This window comes from Pelodiscus sinensis, chromosome 16 (genome assembly GCF_052426305.1).
Source record: "Pelodiscus sinensis isolate ZL-2025 chromosome 16, ASM5242630v1, whole genome shotgun sequence".
Classification (NCBI taxonomy): Eukaryota; Metazoa; Chordata; order Testudines; family Trionychidae; genus Pelodiscus; species Pelodiscus sinensis.
Window position 1 is genome coordinate 18,238,195 of NC_143067.1, and position 21,383 is coordinate 18,259,577.

The following is a 21,383-nucleotide window of genomic DNA, read 5'->3' on the forward strand; positions in this document are numbered from 1 at the left end:
ATTTAAAATGAAACAAATATCACATCTGAGAGAAAGTGATCTAAAATCAATACATAAAAAGCTACTGTGTTTTTGCCTATAAAAGTATTGGAAGGGAGCTCCTTTCATGGTCTACCACTTAATCACTGCTGGATGATATAAACTATCATAAGAGGTAATATACTGTCTCATTAGACCTCCCAATAGACCCAAAGTTAAACACAGGTTTCCTCAATCTCTTTAGCTATCTCCTACAGACAACATCTTGGATTGACATGTGCCCCCATTTTCTGAAGTTATTTTCCTCAATCTGTACCATATCAATACATTTGCAGTATAGTGAACTTGCAATGAATATAAACATAGTTAAGTGTTTAATCATTTATTAACTTTTTCCCATTGAATGGTACATTCTCTAAGATGACAAACAATTTCCTGGTAGTTTTATTTACAGTCTTCAGCGTGTTCTGTAAAATTCAGTAATGATTACAGACTAAAACGCACAACATACATATTTTCAAACATTTAAATAGAAGCACATTTTATTCAAAAGTAATTCTACACACTGCTTTTCCCATAAAAATATAAAAAATAGTTTAATTACTATTTTTACCTAAACCAGGATACTTAAGAATTTTCTTTCACATATGATGCCCCCTCCCAAAAAAAGGGAACTCCATCAACAAGAAGTTGAAAAGGAAACTATATCACAAAATTAAATGACTAATGCTGTCTGCTTAAATTCACCACAACAGCAAATTAGTTCTATTTAACAACTTGCAAGAGAGGTCTTGCAATATGCAGGGGCTGTGATGTTTGCTTGCTGGGTTTTTTGGCTAATATGCCTCTTCTAGTTCTTTCACAAATGTGCACAAACTTATGAAAAAATAATGACCTAAGCCAAATAATCATTTTCTACTGTAGACTATAATGCCAGCTACCATGTGCCCAACAAACGTACATTGGCAATCTTACACTACACAATAGTTTTGCAAAAATAGCAAAAGGGAAATATCTTCCTTTTGAGAATTATATTTAAAGGTGACTCATTTTTTCTTACCAATCTTCCAACAAAAATAACTTTTTGCTCTTGCTTTGAAAATAATGCCTCAATTTTATTTATGTTACCACCATTTCTCCAAGTTTGACTCATTTTCTGTGTGGAAAGCTAAATGAGTTCTGGGGGGGGGGGGGGAGCAGGAAGCCACTATGGCCCCATTCTTTTTAGGATGCATTTAATTTTATAAAAAAGGCACGAAGATGAAAACTCTTAAGCAGCACCTGTTATTGATCCATCCCCCGAGCCCCTACCCATAACCTCATTTTATTCCAATGCTGTTGTTGCAAGACACATTCTTTGTCTCAGATTGTTATGGTTCCATGAGCTCAGGAAACAGGCAAAGTTGAAAAGACTAGCTAAAGCCTTTGTACAGTACAAATAGCATATGGATCTTAACAAATTAGCACTAATAAGTTTTATGGTGCAATTATATCTTTTACCTGGAAATCTCAGGAAAGCCATTTGAGAAAAGCTCAGCAGCAAAGTATAATATTGCTCCTCTGAGCAATATTGTGCATTCAGTTTAGCCAGATAATGCTAATGCTATTTACGTACTATGGAGCCAATGGTATTCCTCTTATTCCTCTTCCTCTCTAACTAGTTTACAGGATTTTCTAAAACATACATGAAGTTGCTGTGAACAGAGGGTCAGTATATGCTATATACAGCACAATCTCAAACAAGAAGGTTTTGCTCTCTGGCATGTAAACATTAGGGTTACTGAACTTTAGCTCATATAAACAAATCTGATGACAGATTTTTAAACAAAAAAGAAAAATTCCCATTAAAGGATTAACCACAAAAAAATTTTTTCAATAAGTCTCACGTGCCATGTAATACCTTTTTATGTCTTATGAACAAATATGTAAAACATTTAGAAAGTTTTAAACTGTAGAAATGTTAACCAGTTAACTATTTGGCAATAATATATTCAAAACCTCCTTAGAGAATGACATTATCATTCATTAATATCAGTCCTACATTGTCACCAAAGATGGTAGCACACTATTTCTTCTTCCTTTTCTTCGGTGGCTCATCATCGGAGCTGCTGTCTGTGCTCGTGCTGCTGCTACTGGAGGAACTAGAATCTGACTCGAAGTCAGAGGAAGAAGAAGAACTATTTGAAGATAGGGAAGATGAGGAAGAGGAGGAGCTTTCATCACTGTCGCTATCAGAAGAAGAAGAGGAGGTAGAGGAATCTTCACTCTCAGATGAAGAATCACTAGCTGAACTGATGCTGCTATTGCTGCTGGAACTAGTCACGCTTTTAGACCTGCAAGAAATATGAAAAGGATAGATGAGAGATTCTCTTCCCAGTATTGTGGTGACTGAACAGACTTGCTGGAAGTATGGCTACAAAACAATGTTGATTATAATTTTGCTTTTACAGGCTCAAAACATTCTTCAATTGGGCTCAAACTTTCCAGTTGTGACTGTCTGGAGGTGGTATTTTCCCATTTTCTTGCTTCTATTTTGAACAGATATCCTTGGTGTGGACAAGGCTATGTAAGTGCCAAAATAGAAGACAGGTTTTCCAAATTACCTCCACCAAAAAAAAAAAGAAAAAAAAAAAAGGAAAGTTCTAGCTCACCAGCCTCCCATTCTATTCAATTAACTGAATGTCATTCCTAATTGGTGCCATGTAGCAGTATTAAACATAGGTTCAGCTTTTCTCCAGAACAAGGAAACTAAATGCTATAATAAGAGCAAGGATACTCAGCTAAAAATCACTAACAGAAAATTCATAAGCTAAGGTTATAACAATTACATTAACTCTGCCTCATTGTGAGCCCACAGTGGTGGCAAACTGACATATGTGGATCAACCTGTTATAATGTTCTGAGCCATTAACTTCTTAATATAAATCGGTTATCTGTATTTTTCCCCAAAACATGCTTTTTTTCCCTATTGAGGGCAATTTATTTACGGCTGTTCAAAAAGGAATCTCCAGAAAATAAACTAATATCAGCCCCATCTTAAAGTGGTGTTTGGAATCGTAGTAACTGACCACTATACAGACAGTGGAGTGGGTACTTGAAGTAGGCATGTTAACGTGAAGTCGAGTACACGATTAACCAATAAGGCTAGGCTTATCGGTTAATCTTATCTACAATACACATCCCTCCCTCCACTTGCTGCACAGAGGCAGCCTGGAGGGGGGAACAAGAGCCAGTGCGAGCCACCTGGCCCCCCTGCACTGCTGCCTCTGATAGAGAAGCAGCAGCAGCATGGACAATAAGGGGGGCAGGTGGGAGCCAGTACATTCAGGAAGCCAACTTTCAAGCCAGTTCCCCGCACATATCAGCTCCCACAAGCTGCGTCCCCCCTCCTCACACCCTCTTGCACTGGTGCCTCTCTTATCAGAGACAGCAGTGCTGGGGAGAGCTTTTAGGATGGCTCTCTTCACATGCCGGCTCCGTGGAGCTGTGTCCCCTCCCCCTGCGCTGCTGCCTCTCTAACAGAGGCAGCAGCAGTGTGTGGGCTGCTCCATGGGATGCCAGCAGTATTCCCTCAATACTATGTGGCAGCACAGCTTCACAGGCGATTCATCAGCCCTGCCCAGTCAGTCAGCTAACTACATGCATGGAGCCTCTGACTGGGCGGGACTGATTAATCATGTGTGAAGCTGTGCTGCCGCACCACTTAGAGGGAATGCTGGATGCCAGTGTAGCTTCTGTCCACAGGGAGCTTGGACCCTCCCAAGGACAGAAGCCGCAGCAGAAGCGTGGTGTGGCAGACGGGAGATGGTCTGCGTGGGGAGCCGGTCTGTGTGGGGTTACGGGTCTCCTGAGGAGTGGGACTAAAGAGCTGTCCCACTGCCCTCAGGGACTATTCAAATAGTCATGTAACCAATAATATTTTGTGCAGTTATACAACTATTCAATTAATCACTATCTAACATCCCTAACTTAAGGATAATGCCTAATAGCTATTCTCTTCACTTGAAAGATTTTGGGGTAGAGGGTCAGGGATAGGAAGCAGAAAACCATCTACAGTAGAACCTCAGAGTTATGAACACCAGAGTTACAAACTGACCAGTCAACCACACACCTCAACTGGAATCAGAAGCATGTAATAAAACAGCAGCAGAGACAAAAACAAAAAACAAAAAACAACAAAAAAAGGAGCAAATACAGTACAGTACTATGTTAAATGTAAACTACTAAACAATAAAGGGAAAATTGCATATTTCTCCTGTATAGTAAAATTTCAAAGCTATATTAAGTCAATGTTCCGTTGCAAACTTTTGAAAGAACTATAACACTTTGTTCAGTTACAAACATTTCACAGTTATGTGCAATCACCATTACCCAGGTCTTCATAACTCTGAGCTTCTACTGTGATGGCTTTCATAAGATGACATAATATATCATCTTTTATATTGATGGGGAGAGGGGGATAGCTCAGTGGTTTGAGCATTGGCCTGCTAAACCCAGGGTTGTGAGTTCAATCCTTGCGGAGGCCATTTAGGGATTTGGGGCAAAAATTCATCAGGGGTGGTACTTGGTCCTGCTGTGTAGGCAGGGGACTGGACCCAACTCAATGACCTTTCAAGGACCCTTCCAGTTCTAGGAGATAGGCAATCTCCATTAATTTAAAACTTAAATTTATATAGTCTGTTGGTTTGGTTACACAACAGGGAGGTGAATTGTTGGAGCAAATAAAGACATTTATTTCAGTGGAACAGGAAGAGCTATACATGTGGTTTGGGTAATGTAAGAAAATTAGCTTTACATCATATTCTAGACTTTTTTCATATTTTGTAACACAAGCTTTCTCAATGCAGTGTGATGCTGACTGCCATGTTTGAATAGATGCATTGATTTTGAAATTCCTTTTCAATAATATATCAATTTAATGAGTTTTTATATAGGGCAATCCAAATCAGATCTCTGATGCTGCACATTAGATACAACTACAGATAAGTGTGTGAGAAAAAACAGTAGACTCATGGATCAGAGGCAGCAGAATAAGCCAGAGTACAAGATCAAGTGCCTTGGGGTTGGCAATCTACCTTCCAAAAGAGTGCCATGAGGAAGTAGTAAGGTCCAATGTGGGCAAGAGAAAGCCCAATTCAACTTGAAAGTTATAGGGCACAGTTGCAGAACTTATGTCCTTTTGTATTTTTCTAGTTAAGCCTGTAGCAGTGCTGCTGGAACCTGAACATTTTCATCTCTTAACTTGAGGATTCAAAGTATACAACATGCTGTACAGAGTATTTTTGCATTTAATTCTTATGGATGCAAGGTAAGTATACCTTTATACAAATAAATGAATATTGTGATTTGATAGGTGGCTTATAGCACATAAGAAAACAATTCAACCCAAGAGTGCATATTGTTTTAAAGGTGATGGGCAAAATAAAAAATGGATTTGTCAATGTAAAAATAAAGTCTGAAAGATTTTTGCCAAAATAAAAGGTGTAGTTAATAAAAAACACTGCCTCCTGGACTCAGTTGAGAGCTCTCCGAGAAGTCCACCAATAAAGTCCTGACATTCTTAATATGCTATGGTTTAAAAAAAAAAAAAAAAAAGGTCTTTCTGGCCTCTATATATCAAAGATTAAATGAAAATGGCACCAGGCCAACATTTATAAGTCCTTTGCAGGTCTCTTTTAAAGGAGGGATTTTGAGATGGGGTGTTCTCTTAAGTGCAATATAGGTAGCTGTTCCAATCTGGAGAGCAGCAATAAAGGAGGCACTTTATTAGAAGTGGGAGAAAACAGACCATATTTCCACTAGGGATCATCACACAAAAATGTTACTTGCAGATACTGAAACTGAGACAGCACCAAAGGCAGCCTTAACAAAATTCTATTAGCTTCTGGAGGTTTTTATACTAACATAATAACTAAGCTGGTCTAAGTGAGCTCCCCGCAGTGCTAACACTGCTTTTTAAGACCCAGTTTTAGTGTGGATGCTAGTTTCGTTTGATTGAGTTTGGATTTGTTTTGTTTATAGTTGATAGAAAAACTTTTAGAGGGAGGTGGCAGTGTGGAATGGAAAAAAGAGAAGGATCAGTAAGATGGGGAGAAGGAACTATTAACTGGAAAACCATAGCCAGTTATTGCTGTTATTTGAAATACAATCATGCTCTTCTAGCCAAAGGAAAGAATATTTCTGCATACTAAAGGAAAGAGTACGTAGAGAAGGGAAGATCAAAGATGAAAAAGCAAAGACAGAATTAGAAGGTGAAAGACTTGGAGAAACTTCAAATGCTCATATAGCATGACTACTTAAAGGAGGCCAAAGGCAACAAATGTGTCATTTGTAATTTCTACGTCCAATATCCCACACACCCTCTTCCAAATTACCTTCTACCATAGTGAGTGCAACATCAAGTACTGGAATAGCTGTAATTTTAATCTTTTCCTACATACCTTTTTTTCTTGGTCTTCCTTTCTGCAGTACTTTCTCCAGTTCTAATTAAGGGGAGGAGAAAAACAATGCCTTTGATTAATTCAGTGGGAAAAATTAAGTGACAGGTGTACAGTGGAATTGATTTTTATAATAGATAATCATCATCCCACTGGCAGAAAAGTAAACAATGGGTTGTAATGACTAAAGTTAACTTTGGCTGAAAATGAATAATGCTTTTTCAACCCAAGAGGAAAACGTTCCCTGTAACTTAAAAAAAGCTGTTGTATATTTACCTTTTTTTTATTAATTATGCCATACTATCAATTACCTTCTATTAAAAGTTCTCTATTACATGAAAGTGACAATGTTTGTGTAAAAAGTTTACATTACTGAATATCTGAAATTATTAAAATTAAGTTTTCAAAATGTAATTCAGTTTTCCTCATTTGTGCTCTTTATGAATTTCTCTCCTGTACAACAACAAAAAATCTATTTTTATTAATAATATCTATTATTTCACTTTAAGGTTCTCATGCATTCACATGCTGATAGAAAATCTGGGTTGCAAATACTGTAGGGAAATGCTTGTTTAACAAAATATTAGACTTCAGAATTAAAAGAAATCTCATAGAGATTTTTGTTAGCCTTAATTTTGGTGAAAACATTTTTACAAAGCATCAGTGTTAGGTCAAATTTGCCATGATTATTCCTCTTTCAATTCATATGGTCAAAGCACCTCAGCCAACAACAGAAGTAAACCAAACTAGGTCTCTATTCTGCATAGCATTTAATTAATTAATTCCATCCCCATTTAGGGAGGTTCAGTATCTGAGTGGTTACAGTCCTCAACTACAGTCCTGAAGGTCCTGGCTTCGAGTCTTACTCAATTTCACACTGTAAGGTTACCTCAAGTCACCCAACTGGTGGAATGCTGGCCATATCACTCCCTTGTATACTGTTGGTGATTAAACTGATATGCCATAACCACAACAGCCCATTGAGCCATTGGCTCCAGAGACCTCTGACTTAACTCATCAGGAAAGCATTTAAGCAGATGTTTAACTTTAAGTTTGTATTTACATCCATTGGACTGAAGTTCTTTCCCAAAAAGCATTTTTTTTCCTTAATCAAGGCCTAATACTAGATAAACGCCCAACACTTAGATAAGTAGAAGCAAAACCAATTCCTGGTTTATACAATTCAACTGCTCACATTTCATTTAAAGGTCAGCAGCAATGGATTTTAGAGAACTAATCTCATCCATAGAGATTAAAAAAAAAAGAGGGGATGGGAATTAATGTAATATTTTAATGCAATTGTAGCAGGTAATATCAAGGAGAATGGAGATTTGCCTACAGTCATGTAGACCAGCAAAATGCACAAGTATATTTCAAGGTGTCAAACATTCTCACACAACTGATAAACCATGGGTCTGTGTGTAAGAGGGATGCTTTCCTTACATAATCTCCAGTAGCCATATCGAGGGTTTACTAAATTACAAACCAAGAACTCACAAATTCTAACTCTCTCTTACTAATTGTCCTCCATATTTCTGTGCCTTCCTCCACCTTTATGAAACAGAGCCTTACGCTTCTTCCTTAGGGAAGGCACTTATAATTTGTCTATTTTACAAAAAGCAAAACTGGGAATAGAATTCCTCTCTCTAATCTGCCAAACTACCTTTCAGAAGCAAAGGCCTATATTATGTGCTAGCCTAACCTATGATAACAGTGTGTGGATTCTTTATCCTGTGTTAGTGGCCAACCCAGACAGAAGTTTATGAGTCTGGTGCTGCATCCATCCTCAGGTGTATTGTGCTGGAGCTCAAAGTGGTAGAAGTTCATAATTTTAAATCTAGAACTCCCAGGTTCAAACTCTGCACATAATCAAATAGAAATGTTATTATACCAGGCTATACAATCTCTGCCATACTTGGCTCCCAGAGAAGACAATACGAATCAAGAATCCTCATACATTAGATTCACAAACAGTTGTCTAACTCAGTAATAAAGTGTGCTGTCTCCCCCTCTATAATCTGCTTGAAAATGGGAATAACTGTAAGCTTTTTCTTATCAGTTATTCCTGTAGTTGACATGGTAGGAGGCTATGGCATAAATCTGAAGATTAAGGGTTCAAACCTGTGTTGGTCTATTATTGCCTTAGACAACCTGACTTGTTTGTTAGTTCAAGGCTATGTTAGATATGCAGTTATGCCATTTGAAAAACTACATCTATCAGAAAATGAAGACATTAAGACTGAAAGAGTGGCTTTAAATCAGGCCCTTGAAAAAGAGTATTGCTTTTACAACCATATGTATGGAATATCCTAGGTTTTAGTTTTCGTTTGTTTGTTTTTTAAGATAGTGATTATTTTGGAAGTCTGTGCGCATAGATCATAACATGAGTAAAACAGATTTTTTATCTCATTATCACTGAAGTTATACATACTGATCATATTCTTTAAAAAAAAAAGAAAAACTTCACATGCATCACATCTCCCTTTTATTCTAGAAAATTGAGATAATTTTAAAAGTGCTTGTGCTAAAGAGAAAAAATGTGAATGCACACCTATGATTTTTAAAGACTCATACCTGCCAAATCAAACCCAGTTTACTGCATCCCCACTGAAAGGTCCGTCTGATCAAGGATTAGTCTCATACCAAATTTCACTTAACACCACACTATTTCCCCATTAAACCTTTTAAAAAGAAATATTATAAAAATGTTTTTAACTAAGAAATATTTTCTTCCACTCTGCCCATGATTTAAAAAATGGCTGAACCATTTTTTGCTCCCACTTTAAAAGAAAATTAACCCTTAGTTGGAGACCTTGCATAGAAAATTGTAGCCACAAAGGATAAAGATTCAGAAAGTCATAACCAACTGACAAAGGGAAAGACAGGATTACAATGAAAATACTAAAGACACCTTAAAACCGTCAGCTTCACTTGCTCAGTTGCAGTTGTCTAACCCTGCCTGAAACAAGTCTACACAATTCAAGGTTCAACTCAGCAACAGCCATTAGATCTTGCTTCCTACCATTGATACTCAGTGTATAAGAACAGCTAGGCAGATGGTTGATAGAAAAATTGTATGACATATCCTTTTATGTTCAACACTTTAGAAAATGTCTCAGTTCACTCAGCTTTATTTTCAATATGAAGGCATTTTTAATTAAAAGGGAGAAATGTTTGAGTGCTGAATTCTTCTTCACGGGGGGAAACAACAAAATTCTACCTACAGGGCCACCAGAATTAAGTGAAGTCACACTTCAGTTTAAGGCAAAGTCCAATTTGGATATTTCTTCTTGGCTGCAGGTATCACCTTCCCAGGTGTCTCAAATACCAAAACCGCAAAGCATGTACAGTAAAACTCCATTAGTCCGGCATCTAATGCTCCGGTACTCCTGATGGTCCGGCACCATCAGGAACCCGGAAGTGCTTGGGGCAGCCGGACAATTGGAGCTGCTCTGTGCCCGGCTTCCCCGATTCAGCCACTGCTGAAACTGACCAGCAGCTGAATCGGGGAAACAGGGGGCAGAGCACCTTGGGTGCTGCCAGGTTGGTCCCGCAGCGCCGCCCCTCGGGGCTGAGGGACCAACCCAACAGCACCCAAGCTGCTCTTGGGGACGCCTGGACCAGAGGGGCGGCACTACGGGACCAACCCAACAACACCCCAGCTGCTCTGCCCCAGGCGCACCTATTCAGCCACTGCTGAAACTGACCAGCGGCTGATTCCGGGAAGCCCAGGGCAGAGCAGCTGGGGTGCTGCCGGGTTGGTCCCGCAGCACCAAGGGGCGGTGCTACCGGACCAACCCGGCAGCACCCCAGCTGCTCTGCCGCAGGCGTCTCTGATTCAGCCGCTGCTGAAACTGAGCAGCAGCGGCTGAATCCGGGACGCCTGGGGCAGAGCCAGACTATCGGAAGGGGGGGCTATGAGGGGTCTGGAGTGGCATTCTCCCCACTCCACCCCAGACCCTTCGTAGCCCCCCCTTCTGATAGTCCGGCATATCTGATAATCCGGCACCCCCTGGGTCCCAAAGGTGCCGGATTATCGGAAGTTTACTGTTGATCTTTTAATCCAATGAGATGTACACCCAATATTTTTAGGAATAAAGAATTGGCAATACATATGAATCTATGCTTTGCTCCCCTATTTGTTTTTTATTCTTCAAAACTAAATACAAGGGGAAAACTATGCTCCTGATAGATTGTTAATATAGCAATTTTGTTTTTGTTTGTGGATACATTTATGGTTAGACTATAAAAATGGACACATCTGATACTTTTCTAGTTATGCTTATTGTGCCTACACTGGGAAAGTTGTACACAAATTGTTTTCTAATTCCCGTGTAAACACAAAATAAGGTATATGGTCAAGATACCCAGAAAGCAATGTATCATTACACAAAAGACCCCATTATCTATTTTGACTTTATTCCAGTGATCCATTTTTGTTTAAAAAAACCTGTTTGATCTAAATTATGTGAAGAGGCTGAACAAGTAATCTGTGGATACTGTGGGATACAAATACATGTATATTTCCTATGATGCACATATAATAACTATTAATGGGAATTACACATTCAGGTGGAAGAGAATGAACACCAAAACCACACAAAGAAAACTGACCAGCCTCCTACAATCTCCCATACACAGTTTATACATACTTCTGATAATGTCTTTAAAGCTTTAGCCCAGCTGATCTTACCTTTGTTGCAATAACAGTCTGTTTTCTCTTTCTTTCAGAGCTTTTGCTAATTCCACTGTCCTGGATGGTCTGTGCAGATATTTTCTTTTTCCTGTACATTCATAGGTCCAATGTCCAAACTCTAAACACTTCTGACATCGCACATGCTGCTTGTTTGCCTCCCTATAAAAATACAGAATTTGCTTAAAAGAGATCTGGATTTAAAATTGGGATATTTAAGCACAAACAGCACTGTCTATTGAAAATTATATGATGTATTTTAGCATACCAGTCCTAAGACAAAGGACTTGTTTAATTTGAGGTTGTATCTATATTTATTAAAGCTTTAGCTTTGTCTCAGGTCAGAATAATCCTGCATTTCATTTGGGGCTCCAGATAAACTCATATACTTGCATACAGTCAAGTCCTCTGTGATTACTGGAATGTTTCTGTATCAGTTATTTATCAGAGTGAATACAAATACATTTTTATATTACAGAATTGGAGCTCTCAAGTTTCCCTTTCTGCTGAAGTGGTACAGACTAAACTATAACACAACAAATAGTCTGGTAGCACTTTAAATACTAATAAAATTTATAGATGGTATCATGAGCTTTCATGGCACCGCCCACTTCTTCAGATGACTGAAGTGTTGGAAGTCCAGAACCAAGAATAAATAAGGGAAGGAGCGAGGGGTGAGGAAAGAAAAAAGTTGGGGGGGAGGGGAGGAGAAAGGACATTATCTACCCCATGTCCTTTCCCTCTTCTACCCCCCGGCCATCCCTCCTTCCCTTACTTACTCTTGGTTCTAGACTTCCAACACTTCAGTCATCTGAAGAAGTGGGCTGTGCCTACAAAAGCTCATGATACCATCTCATTTTTTGTTAGTCTTTAAAGTGGTACCAGACTATTTGTTGTTTAAGTTTTTCCTGTTACAGACTCACTAGCCTACCCCTCTAAAATTACTATGTTTGGCATGTGGTTTGCACATTGGCAAGCGGTTTGTGGACAAGGGATGTTAAATTTTGATTAATCAGCTAATTGAATAGTCAATGGAATTTCCATCAACTACCCGATTAATCGATAAGGGGGGGCATCTGGGAAAGCAAGCGTGAGTAGTCTATGCTTATCAGGTAGTCGACTAGTCGCTTATACCCCTAGTATGGACAGCATTTTGGTTTAAAAATTCCTACTGGTTTGTCCCTCTTTAATCTTTCCTCACTCTGCTGGAGTTCATAATTACTCATTCCCTTCAGAACTTAAAATTCATAAGCAACTACTAGGGGCCTGTGCCCTCTGCTCGCTATGCTCGCCTACCCCCCTCTCTCTGGTTGCTTTCGCTTTGCTGAAAGAGCCTATTGATGCTGACGACGTCATTCCGTCACCAGGCAGGAATATTCTGTCACCTGTCAGGAAAAACTTTTTTATATAGAGAGATTAAAGAGTATGAAGAAGAATCGAAGTGAAGCAATAATTATGTTTCAACCAGCGAACAAATGTAACTCGATTATTTGCAATTTTTGTCCCAACCTAACTGGCAAATATTTTGGCAGCATAGTTTACATTTCTGCACCAACTGCTGGTAATATGGTTACATACATGTAATGTTAGTAAATTTTACTCCATGTTACAATCTCCAGAGAATTTGCACCTGCCTCTCACAGATTTTTCAAACAAGCACTTAAAATCTGTTCCAATCCTTAGAGGCAATTTGTTCCAATATTTTGGACAGCCTAATTTTCAAATCATGGGAATCTAGTGATTAGAAGCAGAACAGACTAAATAGGATACTGTGTTCCTTGTGAGAAACTCAAGAGCAATCCTACAATTTCAGCAGCCAATTAATAACTGCTATCATAAAAGGTGCAATTGAGGCATGCCACGTTCAAAAGTAACATTTTACTTTGCCAATCCCAAGTATAACCTGATTTTGGCTATCTTGTGTGCACAATTCACTAGAGTGAGCCATACAGAATTTTAAACTACTTCCTGAAGAGAAGTAGAGAACTATTAATTTTTCATCATCATCACAGTAAATATGGGTCAATTTTGAGCCCTCAGATTAATATTCACACAGTTCTGCAACACTTTGCTAAAATTCACAAAAGAATGAAATCTTCCTTTTAGTCAGATATGGATTAAAAGAGTCTCTGATGATATAATAACCCTGAAGAAGGGAGTTCCCACTAACAATTTTTCTCTGACATGGGAAGGAAGGTGAAGTTCTTTGCTCTGTTTTATTTTCCCTCCTATGCCTCATTAATTTTGTGAATACATTGTTTAGCACTTCTACTGTGATTCACATTTACACTCTTGTGAAGTAGGTATTGGCCTCATTCTACAAATGAGGAAATAAAAGCAGAAAGATTAAGAGGTTCATAGAATCATAGGACTGGAAGGGACCTCGAAAGGTCATCGAGTCCAGCCCCTCGCCCTCAAGGCAGGACCAAGCTCTATCTACACCATCCCTGACAGATGTCTATCTAACCTGTTCTTAAATATCTCCAGAGAGAGAGAGAGATTCCACCACCTCCCTTGGCAATTTATTCCAATATTTGACCACCCTGACAGTTAGGAATTTTTTCCTAATGTCCAATCTAAACCTCCCCTGCTGCACTTTAAGCCCAATACTCCTTGTCCTGTCCTCAGAAACCAAGAGGAACAAATTTTCTCCTTCCTCCTTGTGACACCCTTTAAGATATTTGAAAACCGCTATCATGTCCCCCCTTAATCTTCTTTTTTCCAAACTAAACAAGCCCAGTTCATGAAGCCTGGCTTCATAGGTCATGTTCTCTAGACCTTTAATCATTCTTGTCGTTCTTCTCTGTACCCTTTCCAATTTCTCCATATCTTTCTTGAAACGTGGCGCCCAGAACTGGACACAGTACTCCAGCTGAGGCCTAACTAGTGCAGAGTAGAGCGGCATCACAAGAGCACATCACAAATCAGTGTCAGACACAAGATTAAAGATAAGATTTCCTGACTCCAGTGTTCTGCTGTTTTTATTGGGCCAAGCTGTCTTTCCTGCCCTTTGGAAAGTTCAATACATTCACAGCCACTCTATAGCCATGTACTAGTAGAAATAGGAAATTTCCTAAATATATATTTAGCATTTAGGCAGTAAAAAGAGGAAAGTAAGGCTATTAGCAATGATGGATGTTTCAGTGGCAAGGAATTAAGGCCAAGTCTAGACTGCAGAAAAGACTGACACTGTGGCACTCAATTTTCTGGAATTCGATTTAGCAAGTCTAGTAAAGACCAGCTAAATCGAACTCTGAGGGCGCCCATGTCGACACTGGGACTTCTAATCCTCAGGAGGAGTAAGGAAAGTCAACGATTTCTGCTGTCAGCCTCCCGCAGAAAGGATGGTCTCGAAGCTCAGCTTAAGGTATGTTGATTCCAGCTACATTTTTCACATAGCTGGAATTGCATACGTTAAGCCGACTTTTGGTGGCAATGTAGACCTGGCTTAAGAGTCCCCTCCTGAGGTACAGAAGAATGGTATTGTTCACGGGCCTCTCATCACTTACTTAGGCTCCTAGTTCTAATAGTCATCTTTTCTATAACATCCAACACTTTTTCAAGGCTAAACTTCTCTGGCTTCTTGTTTTAGCCCTAAGGAGAAATGGTGCTAATTTAGATTCAATGGGGAACTAATAAGACTAACAATTAATTGCACACAATTAACTTTGAGAATTTAATTTCAGCAGGGAACAGTACTTTTAGTAAGTAGGCTGAACAAGATTCTAGGGCTACTGATAGGTTTTTAAAGGTTTTATTTTCTCAAGATCCATTTCTAAACTCCATCAAGAGAATGTCTGTAAATACTAAACTGCTTTGAGAAACATGTTCTCAATGGTCAGCCCCCTATTAGCCTACTAGTTTACTTCCTCTTCAACTTTTACAAAGGATAACAAAAAATAACTAAAGACTACCTAGGTGTCTCTTGACTACTGAATACTGGAGCCGTAAACAAAGGCCCCAAATAGCCAGTAAAAAGTCAATGATATACTGTATTTTACATAGTGGATGGCACTTAAGAGATAAATATAAAAAAAAAGATCCTTGCTCCTAAAATGTTACTGTATAGGTTTGAACACAATAAATAGCCTTCGATGTGTCGAAGGAATATCCAAACTAATGAAAAGATCTGCTTCCAGCCCCCACAAAGAAGAGGTGCTGAGACTAGGAATATAAAGGGTTAACCTGTTACCCAGTAAGCATTTGCCTTACCAGCATGCCTGGCCCAATCAATGCCTGGCCCAGCCAGAGCAGCCCCCCCACCTCAGACTGTAGTGTCATGGCGCACCACAATGGGTCCAGCCAGGCTGAAGCAGCACCCTTCTCCCCCAACTTGTTGCACAGAGTGGTGAGACCTGCCTAGCCCAGCCCGAGCAGCCCCTTGCCTGCAGTGTGGCAGGTTTACCTTGGCCCAGCCAGAGCAGCCCCCCTGCCCATACTGCAGCCCAGCTAGAGCAGCTCCCCACCAATGGGGCCAAGACCCACAGTTAACCATGTAACCAAAAGAATTTTGATTGATTACAGAGTTAATATTTTTATACATTTTACATCCTTCATAGCAACTGGTGTTTTAGACTTGCTTACAGTTAGATGAAGATTCTGATATGGCTATGGAAATTAGTAAAGAGAAAGATTATTCTACTACATCAACTCCCTGCCAGCTCCTGAAGAAATCAGCCTTATCTCAACTAGGGATGTAAAGCAATAAGTTGAGTAGTTGACTACTCTATAAGCATATGCTTATTGGGAAATCAAGTCACTACTCAACTAGTCGCTCCTCCCCCACCTTGCTGCCTCTATCAGAGGCAGCAAGGAGGGGAGCAGGAGCCGGTTCCCCCCAGCACCATCTCTGCAGAGAGGCAGGGGAGGATGAGGCATAGCGGGGGACCAAGCGCAAGCCGGGAATCAACTGATTCCTGGCTCGCGCCAGGTCCCAGATGCTGCACCTCTCTTTTTTAAATGGAATAAGAGCCAGGTGGGCTCTTACTCCATTTAAAAGGCAGAGCCACAATGGGGTTAGCTCCTGGGGTGGGGAGCTAACCCCACTGTGGCTCTGCAGTTTTCTCCCTTATCGACTAGTCAATGGAAATTCCATTGACTACTCAATTAGCTGATTAAACACAATTTAACATCCCTAATCTCAACTGAAGCTCAGAGAAGAAGGAAGTTTGGTATTCTGAATCCAGGTTTTTCCTCTGTCAATGTAGTTAATCTCCAAGAGACAATAACAAGGTCAATGGAGGAATTCTTTTGTTGATCTAGTCGCATCTACACCAGAGTTTAGGCTGACCTAACTAAGGCACTCAGGATGCAAAATTTGTACAGTCCTGAGCAACATAGCTAGATGGATCTAATTTTTAAGCATTAACCAGGCCTTAGACTTCTGGCTCTGCTACAAATGCCATATGTGAACAGAACTAACAATACCTCCACTTAATGAACACTCATACATTCAGCCTTGGTGCCAAAACAATCAAACCACCACATATCTTCTCTAGTAGAAAATACTATAGAACTACATAGTGCAACCAAACAAAATAAAACAAAACAAAACACAAAAAACTTCCTGGTCCCAATGCCACTCATTTCCTGACTAACAAATGCATCCAAACCAAAATCTAAATCTAAAAGCAATCTCATCTTCAGTAAAAAGCATATCAAACAGACTAGTCTGCTCCAGATTTCTAAGCACAAACCCTAACAGCAATTCTCATACAGGTGAAATGGACAAGATTAAGGCAAGGTCATACTGAATGTGGGATCAGTGACAACAAACTATAAATGGAAGCTTGGAGATGTATAGCACAACACAAAATGCATTCAACCAACATGTGAAAAGATACAATTAAATGGAGACTGTTCCAAAATAAAAGGTTAATAATTATTCCACAAATCATTAGAAATTGTGAAACTTTCCAATGAAAAGCAAGGAAAACTACGTAATCTATGAAAAAAGGAAGAAATTCAAGGTTACTAGCCCCTATTCACCATATTTGAAATGGCAAATATGACAAACTGATACAGGGATAGAAATGTAGCCATATTAGTCCTGTTTTTTGTTTCAGCTACACCAAACTATGTAGCACTTTAAAGACTAACAAGATGGTTTAGTCAAATGAATACATATGAAAAGGACAAATCAAATTTCAGTATAGAAGGCGGATCGGGGGGGAGGTAAATGTGAGTTAATGATATTAGAGGTGATAACTGGGGAAGCTATCTTTGTAATGGGTAAGATAATTAATGTTTTGTTCTGAAATTTGATTTGTCCTTTTCATATGTGTTCATTTTTTTAAATTGTATCCTTTGGTATATATGGTTGTGACAATTTTCTTCCACTGTTTGATCTGAGGAAGTGGGTCTGGCCCACGAAAGCTCATCACCTAATAAACCATCTTGTTAGTCTTTAAAGTGCTACATAGTCCTGTTTTTTGTTTCTGATACAGGGAATAAACTCTCAAATATTACAATGATCCCCTAAACAGATGTCTGATGTACTCTGGTACCTCAAAAGATTGTGTTTTGTTTACTTGGGTACTTAATAGCCTTTCAAGCCCACAACAAAAAAATTCTGTTTGAATTTACTTTGGTCTAGGGTTGTAATATATTCAATTAACTGATAAGCAAAAGCTTATTAATGCTATAGACTACACACACCCTATCCCCTGCCAGTAAATTTTTTAGCAGGCTGGCCAGCAGCCTGGCTTGTGCTGGATCTGGGACCTACCTCCGCTGCGGCTCTACATTTAAAGTGTATTAGGAGCCAGGCGGGCAGGCAGCCCGGCTCAGTTCCGGCTTGTGCTGGGTTCAGGAGTTCAGACCCCTTAGACAGGGGCTGCTGGAACCCCATGCTGCTGCCTCTGTATCATAGGCAACAGTGTGGGCCAACAGGCAACCAGTCCATGAGGGGAGCTGGTTTTTAAACTGGTTCCCCTCATGGACCAACTCTCACCTGGTACTCTATGCTGATACAGAGGCAGCAGAGCAGAGTGGCAAGGGACTCCCTGGGAACGAGGCCAGAGCACACACTGCCAGCCCCACCTTGCGGACTACAGAATAGTCGAGTAACCAGTAAGAATTCATGAGGTTAATTGACTATTCATTTATGTTATTTAACATCCCTACTTTGGTCAAGTTACTTTAAGATGACCTGAACAATTTAAAAAGAAAAATGTAGGCTTGTCCTTTTTTTGTGAGCACTACTATAGATGTGTGAGTAAAAGAGACCTGAAATGATTTTTTCTGCCCTTCCTGTTTTTAAACTTTAGAACGTTCTGTGTTTTTCCTACTTGGGGACCTCATGAGTCTCTCAGGATACATCTACACTACAAAGTTTTATCACTAAAAATTGCCTTTTGGAGAGACAACAGCGAGAACATTCACACAACTTTTACTGGGGAAAAATACCTAGTTTCTGCATCAAAAAACTTTCACTCAATGAGAGACCTTTTTCTTTTTTCCTGGTACAAAGAAATACTAAGAGGCAACATAGATTCTACTGTGTGTTTTGTCCAGGATAGAACTGGCTCCCGCCAATATCCCACAATGCCTCCCCTGATGGCTCTGTTCAGTGTTTTGTTCTCTGCTGTCTTGTAGGCATGCACGCCTCCCCTTTGAAAGCTCTGGGAAGTATCTGACAGCTCAGTGAGCTATTCAGTTTGGGGAACAAAGAATAAATCATTGGAATGCTCCTGTTCTGCCCTGCAATAGGAAGACAGCATCAGGCAGACTGCTGCTGCATGGGGAAAGAGGCAGCATTCCTCAGCATGGAGAGTAATCAATCAATAAGGTAGGAAGCCTGAGGAAACCAAGGGCTCCTGGCAGGGCTGGGATCCAAGGCAGTGCTAAGCAGGGCAGGGATAGGAGGAATTCTGACACACGAGGCTGGTTGGACTGAAGGCAGCAGTTGCCCTGGAGACTAATGCTCAGATCAAACTCAGCGGTGCTGCCCACTGCAAAAGTGGGAGGAGAGGGCCACACCTATCTGCCCTTCCACTCTGACCACTGAAACAGAGCTACTCGTGATGATGCCCCATCAGCTGAGGATGCTGAGAGAACTAAAAGAATCACAAGGTGTGCAGGGTTCAGCTCTGCCTTCCCACAACACTGCACTGTGGGATACATACCCACAACGCATTGCTCACACTGTCGATGATGGTGTCCCCAATGTGGACTTGATCTGTCAAAACAGGGAGCAACTGTGAACAATTTTTGTTTTGTCTACTTTTAGGTGTAGACATTCCCTCAGATAGGTGTATTGTGACATCTTACACCTTCACTGACGGGTTTGGGTGTAGAACCATTAACAATTTGTGAAAAGAATGCATGACTGATTAGACATTAATGTTAATTATTCAAAACTGGAGTTTTAAACAATCAGAGTTTGTCTTCACTTTAACTGTTTTAACACAATGCAGTCACAGCAAAAGTGCTAGGAGAACACTTGTTCAGCACTTTAAGTAAACTACCTCAAAGAAGGGAGACGCTAATAGTGCTGAAAGCAGGGCAGCACTATCCACACTGGTACTTTACAGCACTGTAACTTGGTGCATGTGGTGGGGGGAGGGCGGAGTTCACATCCCTAAGCAGAAAATTACATTGCAGTAACTTGCCACTGTAGGCAAGCCTTGACTAAGACATCCTTCCTCTCTCATTCAGCTTTCATTCTTGATTATTACAAATACCATCCATTTGCTACTTCTTCCATCACCCTAGTCTGGACACTCAAGACCTCAAATTCTGGTGTAAAAAAAAACAAAAAAAATATCCTCAACTTCTGAAGAGGGACAAAAACCCAATGCCATGCAACCTCTTTGTTTATCAAGTTTCTGATATATAAACTAATGGTACTTAGCTATCTCACGCCGATATGTAAAAAATTTCTATTATTCCTGCAATGGCCTGTTGCAGAAGCTCCGTAACATGCTCAACTTAATCTTCCATACTGCAATACAGAATCTGTTTTCAGAAACCAGCGAGCAGCAGGCCTGCCCCAGTTCGCGGTGAGCGCAGGGTGACTAGAGTTTGCGTTGGGCTAGACAGGGAAGAGCTTCCTCCCAGACAGATGCATCGCTTCGCTTTCAAACAAGAACCATCTGCTCGCACGCTACAGCCCTTTAACCGTGGGGCTGCGCGTCAGAGGCTGCGGAGACGGGGGGTCCTGTACACACGCCGCGCATCATTTACTGCCCTTCGCCGCCTGTACCAGCGCTCCTCTGGCAAACGCCGCGAGCCCGGCCAGCCGCCGCTACCTGCCCCCCGCAGGGCTGGCTCCACACCCAACCCGCACGCTCTCCGGGACGGGTGAAGGCAGCGAGACCTCCCCATACACGGGCCGCACCGACCCCCGCGGCTCCCCTCCCAGGAGAGCCCACGTCCCTGCGGCTTCCCCGCCAAGACAGCCCCCCTCTCCCCTGCCCGCTGGACGCCGCTTCTCCCGGGCTGCCCCTCGGGGAGCCGCTGTCTCCGGGGACGCTCCCTTAGCCCGGCGCACTCACGCCTGCCGCCGAGCGATGAGTCGGTGCATGGGAGTCGCCATCTTAGCCCCTGGCCGGGAAGTGAGGCGAGCAGAGAAGGGCCCGCCGCGCTGCATGCCGGGCAATTCCGCCCTTCTCCGCCTTCCCCATTGCGGGAGAAGCCGGCCGCTGTCTACCATAAAGAGCCAGGCTTCGGGCGGCTAGAGAAGACGCGCTTTGGGGCCCGTCCTCCACTTCGTCTCTACTTCTTCGGGCGGGGCAGCTTCCTGCGAAGCGGAAGCTCCGGTGGCTGGCTCTTTGCTGGTCCTCCAGCGCGCTCTCCTGCTTCCCAGGCTCCTGCCCCTTCCCTGGGCCACGTGAAACTCTCTCCCGTGCCCTTCCCCACTGACCTGGGGAGATGCGTAGGCACCAGCTGCTACCTTGTTTTGTATACAGATGCATAGGCACCAGCTGCTACCTTGTTTTGGACTTGTGCTGGTCTATTCATGCTTCTCAGCCTCACACTGATGGATTTGACTTGTTTCTCTGTCCTGCATAAAGTGACTTTTGTGTTCTCACTGGCCGCAGATACTGGGCTGGATGGACCTTTGGTTTGACCCAGTATGGTCATTCTTATGTTCTTTCTCCTTCTTATGGGCTGTAGGACTATTATAATCACAAATGAAGGCGCTTTCCTGGCCCTCTACATTAAATATTAGTTGAAGACAAATAAACAATTATCCCAACACGCTTGATGTTGAAAAAAGTATAATGCATTGTTTACCTGTCCAATGTTTACCTTGAGCAATGTTAAGCCTG

At 41.1% G+C, this 21,383-nt stretch overlaps 1 protein-coding gene across 2 annotated transcripts; it reads right to left on the minus strand.

Annotated features, from left to right (window-relative positions):
* Positions 1-345: 345 nt before the first annotated feature.
* Positions 346-20,876, minus strand: ZCCHC10 (zinc finger CCHC-type containing 10). Of its 2 annotated transcripts, XM_089769510.1 has the most exons (5): positions 20,607-20,876; positions 19,236-19,288; positions 11,110-11,271; positions 6,420-6,461; positions 346-2,312 (listed from the first exon to the last, which is right to left on the minus strand). In XM_089769510.1, the coding sequence occupies exons 2-5, from the start codon at positions 19,244-19,246 to the stop codon at positions 2,045-2,047; spliced, it is 483 nt and encodes a 160-aa protein (XP_089625636.1). In that variant the 5' UTR covers positions 19,247-19,288; positions 20,607-20,876; the 3' UTR covers positions 346-2,044. The 2 variants fall into 2 exon arrangements, with proteins under 2 accessions (XP_089625636.1, XP_075756444.2); XM_075900329.2 differs by lacking the exon at positions 19,236-19,288 and having other exon boundaries at positions 20,607-20,867.
* Between the last annotated feature and the right edge of the window lie 507 nt (positions 20,877-21,383).